General features: G+C 44.9%; 2 protein-coding genes across 2 annotated transcripts in view; one reads left to right on the top strand and one right to left on the bottom strand.

Annotated features, from left to right (window-relative positions):
- Positions 1 to 9683, top strand: part of Tsp (Thrombospondin) — a 13698-nt gene extending 4015 nt beyond the window's left edge. Inside the window, exons 4-14 of the mRNA XM_033483874.2 lie at positions 128 to 368; positions 449 to 534; positions 649 to 712; positions 1864 to 2077; positions 3611 to 3887; positions 5086 to 5238; positions 5324 to 5705; positions 6538 to 6891; positions 6962 to 7189; positions 7278 to 7787; positions 8659 to 9683. Coding sequence (XP_033339765.2) covers positions 128 to 368; positions 449 to 534; positions 649 to 712; positions 1864 to 2077; positions 3611 to 3887; positions 5086 to 5238; positions 5324 to 5705; positions 6538 to 6891; positions 6962 to 7189; positions 7278 to 7787; positions 8659 to 8747 — 2598 coding nt within the window. The 3' untranslated portion in view covers positions 8748 to 9683. The remainder of the gene's footprint in view (positions 1 to 127; positions 369 to 448; positions 535 to 648; positions 713 to 1863; positions 2078 to 3610; positions 3888 to 5085; positions 5239 to 5323; positions 5706 to 6537; positions 6892 to 6961; positions 7190 to 7277; positions 7788 to 8658) is intronic.
- LOC117228148 (dipeptidase C) overlaps positions 7783 to 12370 on the bottom strand; it is a 20996-nt gene continuing 16408 nt past the window's right edge. Inside the window, exons 8-9 of the mRNA XM_076522685.1 lie at positions 12002 to 12302; positions 7783 to 11923 (exon numbers count right to left, since the gene is read on the bottom strand). Coding sequence (XP_076378800.1) covers positions 11799 to 11923; positions 12002 to 12302 — 426 coding nt within the window. The 3' untranslated portion in view covers positions 7783 to 11798. The remainder of the gene's footprint in view (positions 11924 to 12001; positions 12303 to 12370) is intronic.

The following is a 12370-nucleotide window of genomic DNA, read 5'->3' as shown; positions in this document are numbered from 1 at the left end:
CGGAAGTTATTTATGATTCTGCCCGATCGACCGGAGCCTGGGCGGATCGGAGAAATTCCGGAAATTTGTCCACGAAATTCGATTCGCAAACAATTCGTTCGTTGATCGTGGTCGCGTTTTTTTTTAGTTGTGGGAGGATGAATGCCAAGCGAAAGTGTATCGATCACCGTTCGTCGACGACGCGTTCAAGGATGAGAACTGTCCGAAACATGCGAATCGGCACGCGAAACGCGCGTCCGAAGGCGGCGGCCACGATAGATATAGTTCGTTGGACGATATCGAGCTCGATCGGGAGCTGGCCGATCGATGGATCGATAAGAGAACACCGAGGAGGGGGGACATCGCGATCCAAAGCTTGGACGAGAAAGGTAATCGAAAGCGCTTTGTTCCGTTCGGCTTCGAACACGAACATTTTTAACCGAAACGATCGAACGCGTTTGGTTTGCAGCGTGTCTCACCGATAGCCAAATAGTGAAGACTCTGAACGAGTTGATCGAGGCTGTCAAACATATCTGCAGGGAGGTCACATCGAACGTGAGTATTCTCCGGCGAAGCTTCGCGAAGTTGAAACCGTAACGTTTTCTTAATTCTCAAATTTTAACGTATCCTCTCTTGTACAATCGTACAACGTGTTGTTCTCGTTTGCAGAGAAACGAGATGCAAAGTATACGACATCTGATCGAAAATTGCGTAGGCTGTTACGAACGTCCCGGTGAGTGAAGTTCCGCTGTATCGAAAGATTATTAATTATCAACGAAGAGAGACCTCTTTGCTCCTGTCTCTCCGATCGTTCTCGCATTCTCCCGGCAAAGTAACGATTGTTCTCAACGATATACATATACGATACATACAGGGTGTTCCACAATTATTTTAACAGCCGAAAATGAGGGGCAGCTGAGGTCATTTGAAGTAACTTTTTCCTTTGCGAAAATGCGATCTGCGGCTTTGTTTACGAGTTATTAACGGAAAACATTCACATAACCTTCGCATGACCTTGACATGACCTTGACATAACCTTGACATATCAAGGTTATTTCAACGTTATGTCAAGGTTATGTCAAGGTTATTTGAGCGACCAAATATCGAAGATAAGCGTTCATGCCACATGTTATACAGGGTGTTCCACAATTATTTTAACAGCCGAATATATTATCTAAATTATTTCATACGTTGACCTTGACATAACCTTGACATGATCTTGACATAACCTCGACATAACCTTGATATGTCAAGGTCATGATGACGTATGAAATTTTTAAGCAAGGTGTACAGTCGTCACGGTTAAATTACTTACTATTTCGGGTCCGAAAAATTAGTAAATATTCTTCAGACGTTCTAAAGTAAAGGTGGACAGCGTTTTTCTGAAAAATATCACTGCTACGACCATCTGTCAAAGCCTCGTGCTGCGGGCTCTCGAACTTCGCGCCGTCACCTCTCATTGGTCAGTGTTTTCCGTTAATAACTCGTAAACAAAGCCGCAGTTCGCATTTTCGCAAAGGAAAAAGTTACTTCAAATGACCTCACTCACCTACCCCTCATTTTCGGCTGTTGAAATAATTGTGGAACACCCTGTATATATATATACATATACATATATTATAACGTATGTGTGTATATATATATCATAACGTATATACATTTATTAACTGGATTCGTCGATATACATATATATCTGCATATAATTTACTTAAATCGTGTACGACACACACCGATGTACAAAGCGGCGACACGTTCGCGTCTGCAATAAACACACACACGCACGCACACACATGTACCTTGCTGGATGAAATGAAAAGAATGTAATAAACCGGGCTACCACGTATAAGCAATTCCTGATCAACCCTGATCCTCTCGATTCCACAGTTACGCCCGTGACGCCTGCGCCGTCCACTTGCGATCACAAGTCGCCCTGCTTCCCGGGGGCCGATTGTCGCGACACCCTGCACGGGCCCAGGTGCGGCCCGTGCCCGCCCGGGTACACCGGCGACGGACGTCAGTGCACCAGGCTGCCCAACCCTTGCGCGAGCAATCCGTGTTTCCGCGGGGTTAATTGTTATAACCGCGTCGACGGTTACAGGTACCATACTCTTCGCCTTCCCCTACGTCTTCGATAGGTTGCTCCATCTATTCACGGCGGTGTTCGCTTAGCGAACAGCCTCCAACTTTGTTCGCAGTCCTTTTAACCTTTTAGGCACGACGCGCCACTATAGTAGCTTGCTCTAGTAGCTCACTCGCTCATCGTTCGAATCAAATAATCGTCTTCATATGCATTGTTTCACACTTCCTTTGTCTTCGGATCGATTTACAACAGTCTACAGGGTGTCCCAAAAATGTCTCGCAATCCGGAAATGGCGGGTTCCTCGGATCATTCGAAGCAACTTCTTCCTTTACAAAAATGTTCTCCGAGGCACCGTTAACGAGTTATTAACGAAAAACAGTGACCAATAAGAATCGAGTACGGCTGGCGCGAGGCGGCCCAGCCAACCAGCGCGCGAAGCCCAGTTCCACTCATTGGCTCGATCGCCTCGCGCCAGCCGAGCTCGTCTCTCATTGGTCACTGTTTTTCGCTGATAACTCGTTAACGGTGCCTCGGAGAAAATTTTTGTAAAGGAAAAAGTTGTTTCGAATGGCCTGAGGAACCCGCCACTTTCGGATTGCGAGACATTTGTGGGACACCCTGTATATACAGTATCAGACTCTGTACAGTACAGATCAGACTCTGCCGTCCAGAGAAATAGCCTCGCGCAGAGTTCAGCCGTACCTAAAAGGTTAACCAATTGAAACGTCCACGCCAGGGGTGTCAAACTCAAAAGCTAACTTGGGCCGAATAAACAATGCTTAACTTTAGGTGGGCTGCAAAAAAAAAAGAAAATCAATGTTCATAGAAACAAATATTTTTATTTTGACTAGTACATTGTAATAAACATATATAAATTATATATATTATTGTTTATTATATATATTTTATTATTATATATTATATTATATTGTATATATATTATATATATATTATATTATATTGTATATATATTATATATATATTATATTATATTGTATATATATTATATATATTATATTATATTGTATATATTATATATTATTATTATATATATTATTTGTTTACGTCCTGATACTTGACATCAAAAATGTTCATCTCGGGTCGCGAGTTTGACACCCCTGGTCCACGCTCTATACTCTGCATCATTTTCTACTCTGTAGCGGCCATTATCGAGGCGAGAAATATTATATAACTGGGCTAAGCGAGCACCGCTGCGCTTATCGATGCACAGGATACGGCAAGCTAGAGGATCGGAATCTACGTGGAACCTTTCGGGAAGCTTCTCCGTAAACTCTACCACAGTTTGCTGTATCTTGTCGAACAACGTTTGCGCGACGAAGCCGACTTGCTTATTCTTACTACGGTCGCGTGTCATCGGCCATCGCGTGCGCCGTCATAATTCTAATTATTCGGAGAGATAGACCTTTTCAATTTCAAATGCGGCCAGGGACCGCGCGATCTGTGGCGCCATCCCTCCGGATGAATTGCACAGGCCGACTTACCGATATCGGCGATCCCTGTTGAAATAAACCCAAACGGTGACGGTTTTAGCTGCGGCACTTGCCCGAAAGGCTACGCGGGCAACGGTGTGACGTGCAGCATAGCGAACGAGTGCGAGCTGGCCCATCCCTGCCATCCCGGGGTCCAATGTGTCAAACTGAATCTTGGATTCAAATGCGATCCCTGTCCACGAGGATACAAGGGCAATATCGTCGAGGGAGTCGGTCTGTCCTATGCCGAGAGCCACAGGCAGGTCTGCCAGGACGTGAACGAGTGTCTGATCAATCATGGTGGTTGCGATCCGAACTCGGAGTGCATCAACACAGAGGTATACATATACAGTCATGGACGAATACGTGCACGGTAAATTTTTTCCAATTGATTCTCAGCTTCTGAACAAAAATTATATATTTGGGCCAATTATATATATATTATATATTATATATTTGGGCCAATTATATATATTATATATTATATATTTGGGCCAATTATATATATTATATATTATATATTTGGGCCAATTATATATATATATATATATCATATATTATATATTTGGACCAATTATATATATATTATATATTATATATTTGGGCCAATTATACATATTATATATTATATATTTGGACAATTTGGGAAGAGACGGTACGATTGTTCGAGCCTCGCGGCTCGTTTTCATAGTCGCCGATACTCGACAATTATTCAAAATTGTCCATTTCGATTTGGAAGCTGAGGTACGATCGGAGAGAATTTACTGTAATGTGGACGCCTATTAAAACGGAATAACTTCTCGGGAAAAACGAAAAGATGTAAGATCGTTCACTGGAAGATGTAAAAATTACCTGTTTTCGGTCGAGATCCGTAAAAAAGAACTGCGATTCTCACCATCTTCAATTGTTTGCAGCTCGCAACGACGTCGATCGATTTTGATGAAATTTTTGGTATGCAGATAAGTTACCGACATCTACGAAATGCGTTTTTTTTCATTTTCGTTACAACCGTTATGTCGTTCAGTCCACCTTTAAAAATGTTATCGCGGGTGGTCGAATATTTTTCATCAGGGGTGTACACGTCGAAAGTTTTCACGAAATCGGTTAACACAGACTACGAACTACAGACTTTCAGCAAACTAACTAAATCGCAAAGATCTACGTAAGACGTTGTTTCAATTTTTGCTGCAGGATCAGGCAAGAAAGTTAAAAATATATAATAATATATTAATATATTATAATATAATATATATATTATATTATTATTATATATATATTATATAATATAATATATATTACTATATTACTATATTATGATATAATATATTATATTAATATAATAATAATATATTCTATTTTGTTAGTCGTTCCATTCGACTGTCAATATCGCACGAATGTTCTGCCATCATTGTCCAGAAAACTAATGCTTCTAAAGTGTCGAAAAAAATTTCAACTCCTTCGGTCAAAAATTTCAAAAACACCGTGCCGATGTAAAAGGTGTCTACATGTTCACATGTATCGTTGGAATCGTTTCAGGGCTCGTACATATGCGGCGCGTGCAAGTCGGGCTACGTGGGTAACCAGACGATAGGATGCCGCCGCATGGGCAATATCTGCGCGGATTTGACGACGACGTGCGACGAGAACGCCGAGTGCGTGTGCATCGACATCGATCGCTACACCTGCAGGGTAGTTGGATTCATTGAGTTCGCGTCTGAGATACGAAACAACGAAACGGAAAGTCGAAACGGAAAATGTCGCTTATCGGTTGCAGTGTCACGTCGGATGGGCCGGGAACGGACTCGCCTGCGGACTGGACCGGGACAGCGACGGGATCCCGGACGGTAACTTGCGGTGCTACGAACATCACTGTCGCGCGGACAATTGTCCGTTGATACCGAACAGCGGTCAGGAAGACGCCGACAGCGACGGAATGGGCGACGCCTGCGACCCCGACGCCGACAACGACGGCGTGCTGAACTTGTCCGACAATTGCCCGCTGATCTCGAACCCGGGCCAGGAGGACATGGATCGCGACGGACCGGACTCGGTCGGTGACGTGTGCGACAACTGTCCGTTCGTCAAAAACCCGAGGCAGGAGGACACGGACAATGACGGCGTAGGCGACGCATGCGATCCCGACATCGACAACGACGGTATACATTGTTTCCGGGATTTTCGTGTTAATTTTTTACTCCATGCTCTTGCAACAACAGACTAAAATTTTTCATTCAATTTTAAATTGTAAGTATAATACATTTGAAATTTAATTTAACCTTTTAGGCACGACGCGCCACTATAGTGGCTTCCGCGGATGTCATCTCTCTGAACGACGCACCACTATAGTGGCTTACTCTAGTAGCTCACTCGGTCATCGTTTGAATCAAATAATCGTCTTCATATGCATTGTTTCACGCTTCTTTTGTCTTCACATCGATTTACAATATACAGACTTTTATCTTAATAATATAACTGTATCTTAACAATATACAGACACTCTGTACAGTACATATCAGACTCTGCCGTCCAGAGAAATAGTCTCGCGCAGAATTCAGCCGTACCTAAAAGGTTAATAAGAAGTAACAGAAATTCGATTGAACAATTTTTTCGCGCAGTTTCAAGGTTTCTCTTTGCGCTTGTCTTTCAAAAATTCTAGAAGAATATAGAATTATATTATAATATAATATATATATATATATATTATATTACAATAAAATATAATTATAATTATATAATAAATTAGTATATTAGTAAATTAATATATAATAAATTATAATTATATAATAAATATATAATTATAATTATATTATAATATAATTATATATATATTATATTATAATATATTATAATATCTATATATAAGAATATAGAAATATAAGAAGAAAAACAAAAAAATGAAAAGAAAAACATTTAATTTTCATGTTATTACACAAGTGTGCCCCCCGAAGGGTTCGTTTGAGCGAGTAGTCAGGGCATTCAAATTTCCAGGTCTGCCGAACAACCACGACAACTGTCCTGGAAACAAGAACGAGGATCAGATCGACTCGGATCAAGACAGGATCGGCGATGCCTGTGACAATTGTCCCTTCAATCCCAACCCGGACCAGATGGATCAGGATGGCGACGGAGTGGGCGACGTTTGCGACAACGACAGCGACAGGGACAGGGACGGCATTCAAGACGACAGAGACAACTGTCCTGACGTACCGAACGCGGGGCAGAACGACGACGATCGCGACGGCATAGGGAACGAGTGCGACGACGACATCGACAACGACGGAGTGCCGAACCATCGGGACAATTGTCCTTACGTGTACAATCCGAACCAACGTCACAGCCATCGTAAGTTGCATCGAGAGGATTACGGTGTCCGCCAACGCCGGGCAAACTTTGATCGTGAACATCTTTTCAGACGAATACATCGGCGACGCCTGTTGGAACGACAACGACAACGACACCGTGATCAATGTTCAGGACAATTGTCCGAACAACAGCTTGATCTGGACGACGGACTTCCGGAAGTACGTGACAATCGCTCTGGATCCATTCGGAACGGCCCAGTCCGACCCAGTCTGGAGGATCAATCATGGCGGCGCCGAGATCCAGCAGCTGGCCAACAGTGATCCTGGAATCGCTATCGGTAATGTTGGACTTAAAAACGAGAGACCACTGCGAAGAAAGAAAGAAAGAAGAGGAGAATCGTTTGCGTGACTCTGGTGTTTCCCTAGGTCCGGATGTGTTCGGTGGCGTGGACTTCGAGGGCACGTTCTTCGTGGACGACGACGCCGACGACGATTTCGTTGGGTTCGTGTTCTCTTACCAAGACAACCGACGCTTCTATGTCGTCATGTGGAAGAAGAGACACCAGCCGTATTGGATGCCGTCACCGTTCCGGGCGGTCGGGGAGCCAGGAATTCAGCTGAAGCTCGTCGACTCGAACACCGGCCCCGGAGAAGAACTCAGGAACAGCCTCTGGCACAACGAGGACACCCGGGATCAAGTCAAGATACTCTGGAGAGACCCGATGAAAATCGGCTGGAAAGAAAGGACTCCGTACAGATGGCAGCTTCTCCATAGACCGCAGATCGGATTGATCAGGTTCAGGCTGTACCAGGGCAAACAGCTGATGGCCGACTCCGGGAACGTCTATGACTCGACCCTGAAGGGAGGCCGGCTCGGCGTCTACTGCTTCTCCCAGGAAAAGATCACCTGGTCGAATCTGTTGTACACGTGTAAAGGTGAGAAAAGAAACGAGGATATTTATTTTCTTTCCATTGAACGTGTAGTTACATTTTCAATTGTATAGAGGTGCTAACCGGTAGGTAAATTCAATCGATATTAATTGACATTATTACGTTGATAGCTCTGATACGAGTGGAAGAAGTCGGTTTTCGGTCCAACAAATTATCCAGGACTGTCGCCGGTCGGTGGGTTTGCTCGCGACTCACGACTCACGACCGGTGCAAGCATGAAAATCAACTAAGAAAAACGAGACATGTGCAGGGAGTCCCGCACAGCGGTGTGGGACGTTTACCGAGTGAACGTTGACAATTCTGAACTACGATCGAACCGGGGCTCTTCGTCGCGTTGCCATTGTGCTTCAGAATTACAATGTTTATCCGGTAGGATGATCCACTCCCTGCGCACGCGTCGCCTTGCGTAGTTAATTTTCCTGACTGCACTGATCGCGACACGTTTCACTCTTAACACGTTGAATGCCACGCCGGTTTTACAGAAATTGTCCGTGGCGCCGCGATGAATTTTCTTTTATGCGATACATATAATGTTGAAATATTATCTGCAATAGATAAGTTACAGTGTATAACCATGTTTGACATGTTAATTGCAACAGTGGTCACTGTTTGAACCGACGATGGTAATAATACAAAATTTTAGACATTGACATCTGTTTTAAATTATATATATTTCTATCAATTTGGGCGCGCCGGTCACCGGTGGCCCCCATGGCGTCACCGCCAAGTTAAGTGCCGGTCACCGGTGACCCCCGTGGCATTCAACGTGTTAATTAATCATCTTTCGTCTCTTTCGCTCGTTACAGACCTTGTTCCCTTTATTATCGACAACTTTCCAACGTTCTTTTGATTTCAGAAACCGTGCCGCAGTCGGTATGGAACGAGTTGTCTACCGATTTGCAGTCCAAGATAGCCATAGAGCCGAGCGACAGCGTCAGGCATTAGCAATCCGTCTGTCACGACGCTTCTTGAATTTTCTTTTTTAATTTCAAACGATCGAATCAAAGAAACTTCGTTGTTGTTCCGGTGTTCCTTATCGTGCCTTATAAGCTTATCGACTTTACACTCCTAACAACTCGCGACGCTGTTCTTTCGATTGCTGGAAGGTGTTCGCATAAACATCGAGTTTCATTAGGTCGTCCTTTAACCGCGGGAATGAAACAATCAACCGAAAACACATTGCTCGGAAGCTGTTGCTATCGCAGACCGTGGAAAATTATCGATAAAAGGTCGGAGTACAATAACATGGACGAGTCGTCGTTGGGAGAATCGCAGCAGAGACAACCTAACGCGCGTTACACGTTCGCGAGCCGTCGAGTTTCTGTCCGATGGAAACCGACTTGTTCTCTTTTCTTCTTTTCTTTTTTTTTTGGAAACATCTACACTCGCTATTTGTACTTTGAAAGTTATGGAAATTGCTTTCGATGCGAATTCGTTAGGTATTGAAACGGAGACGATTCGAATCGCTCGCGAACGCATCGGCTATCGTGGAAGAACCGACAACGCGACGGACCGAGGCTGACGAGCAGCGTACACGCGAAAATTTGCTACGCGAGGAGTGGGGGGCAGGCGGCGCATGCGCGAGAGTTCCGCACAGCGGCATAGCGTGTCCACCGGGCGAACATTACAATTCCGAGCTACGATCGGACAGAGGCTCTGTCGTTGTTGTGCGAAACTCCCTGCGCATGGGTCGCCACTCTACTGCTTGCGTAGCGACTTTTCGCGCGTACACTGACAACGAGGCGGCCATCATCGATTCGCGATTACAAAGAAACCATATCTAATTTCAACAGTAATATTATACGTATACATGTATTTGAAGTATGTACATTGTCGGAAAGGAAATAAACCGCCTAAACGGCGAACCTATCAACTATATAACTCGCCATTTTGTTCGAGCCTGCGCAACGGAGAGTATCAGATTTATACGGCAAAGTTCCCAATCTTCCCCCATCGAAAGACGTCTCTACTCTGTCACGCGAACGATAAATACTATAATAGTCTATGTAGAGTGAAATAGAGGTGCGCGATTGTATTTCGCCCAACCCGTTGATTCGAACATTTTCGTTACGGATAAGATACGTTCACCTCGAATCGAATGAAACACAGATGGGAACTTTCGAATAAAGCTAATAGCCGCCGACAATGATCGACCGAACCGTCAAGGCTTCCCAATGACCAGATACACGATATTCGAAAGGCGAAGATTTAACCGTCTTAAGCTACTTCCGAATCCAGAGTAAAATTCGTTCGATAGGACTCGCTTAAAACTCGCTTTAAAGAGAAAACACGATACGAACGGGCGCAATCTCGTTCCGTTCGGATTGCGCGCGTTTTGGCAGTGGTCAGAGCTCGAACTCTTAGGCAGTTGAGCGTTATCTCAAGGAATAAAGGTTTCGAAGGCTCTCTCTCTCCTCGGCGAACCCTCCTCGAATGAGTCTCTGTTTCGTTCTCCGTTTTGTTCGCGCCCATCTAAACCGGGGAATCGGCGAGAAGCTTCGGCCGTAATATAAGAAGCGCGCCGATGAAATTTTACGGAATTCTCAACGTCGAAAACAGTGGTCTACCGTTTCGTGGAAGTATTTATAATATAATAGAATATAATACAGTATAATATATATAATTTAATATAATATATCGAGGAAGGATTGCGCTGAACATGTGTTGTCCGGTTTTCTACTTCGACGCGTCGCGGCGACTCATAACGAAATCGAGTTGCGCGACACGTTCGTAGAATTCTAACCGGTGTTATTTTGATATTCGAAAATCATTCTCAATCGAACAAACGTCTCTGTTCCCTTGGTAAAACTACGTCCGGTCGGCGATCAGTTCCGATCCATCGCGACGATCAACGTGCTCCGGTTTGTTTTTTTCGAAAATGAAAGTCTCGACTCTACTCCCTCGGGCCTGGGTCACACGAGCGCCGAGAAAAAAGAAAACGGACGTTGATCATATTTTCTTGTTTCTCCGCGGTACATACTTGTTTTTCTTGTTCTTCTACGCGGGCTAATTTATCCTTGTTTTCAATCAGAAAAACAAGATTGGACGATCAACGTCGGTTTTTTGTTTTCGACGCTTTTTCTGCGCGACTATGGCCTTAATCCACATCGAGAAGGCTGTTCGAACGAGCAGATGCACGTTGCGCGGATAAATCCCGATCGTATGTACGAAATGAAAGACCGAAGAACACGAGATTCCGTGATACCTGTTGAACATTAAGCATCGAACGTGGATCAATCCTTGCTTCCTTCTGTTCTCTCGAACAGAAGAAAACTCTAATAAACCAGTATTTACATCTTCCATTGTCCGTTGTCTTGTATACACGTGGTAGTCGAAGTGTTTTTCTTTTTTTTTGGCGAGAAATGGGCAAATTCGCGAGCACGAGAAAAACAAGAGTAGACGAGCGATGAAATATTATATATATATATATATATATATATATATATATAATATTCGCTCGATCTCGATCTCGCTCGCGCTCGCGTCGACGCCGATTTTTCGCGGTCTCGCGGAAACGCTCTCGGTGCTCCAACTTCGACGCGTCCCGTAACACGCCCGTGGTTCGGTACCTCTAACAACAAACAACTTTTTAGGCAGTATGCAAGGCTTCTAGGAAGCTCTGCTCGCGTCGCCTTTCTTCGTTGAACCGTGATCGCGTCCAGGCTTTTATCGTGGTCCTAGTCACGCTTACTCTTTCTCCTTCGCGACACTCGTTTTCGATAGACACGGTTACCATCGTGACAGTACCATGTATCCGCGAGAGCCGTTTCCTGATTACAAGAAAGACGATCGCTTATATCGTAGATTGTATCGTATAATATAACGTACTTGCGGGAATCCGCTCGCCAACCGTGATCGAATCTCTTTAAGTACTCTTCTAAAAGTCTACTCGGCTCGAGAAGATTGCCTCTTCTCTTGAACGTGGTCGGCGCCGGTGTTGTCCTCGTTGCTGGCAACAGCGAGACTAGCCGGCTTGCGCCGACTCGAAACCTCTGGTCACCAGGCTTCCGTGTACCTGACGTCGAACTCCTGCAGCGCCGGCAGACACTTCTTCAGCGACTCGAAGGTTTGTACGGACAGCTTGGTGCTGTTCAGGTTCAGCTTCCGCAAGCTGGTCAGTGCTGCGGATAGAAACGATCGGCGTCAACGCACGAGCTATATCCGTCTACCGTATCGGCTAGATAGAAGAAGACGCTCACAGGCTAGAGTCGAGATCCCTTTGTCGGAGACGGGAGTCTCGCATAGGTTCAGCACCTGCAGCTTCTGCAGGTGTTCGCTGATCATTTGCAGGCCCGCGTCGCCGAATTGGGTCGCCCATAGGTTCAGGTACCTCAGTGCCGGCAGCTTGATCAGCTGCTCCGCGCAGGCAGAGGTCACCGACGTGAAAGCCAGGCTGAGACATTCCAGATTACCGAGAGCACCTCCGCCCAGCAGAATGGCGACGTCGGCGTCGGTCGCGCGTACTGGCAGCGTTAGTTTCCTCGGGCCGCCCTTTTGTTGCTGTTTCGCAGCCGTATCGAATAGGTCAAAATAGGAAATGAACGGAACATCGCGGATAAAAGTCTGTG

The sequence above is a fragment of the Megalopta genalis genome, chromosome 6 (assembly GCF_051020955.1).
Source record: "Megalopta genalis isolate 19385.01 chromosome 6, iyMegGena1_principal, whole genome shotgun sequence".
Lineage (NCBI taxonomy): Eukaryota > Metazoa > Arthropoda > Insecta > Hymenoptera > Halictidae > Megalopta > Megalopta genalis.
The sequence above is the reverse complement of the archived record's forward strand: the minus strand, read 5'-3'. Positions and strand labels throughout refer to the sequence as shown.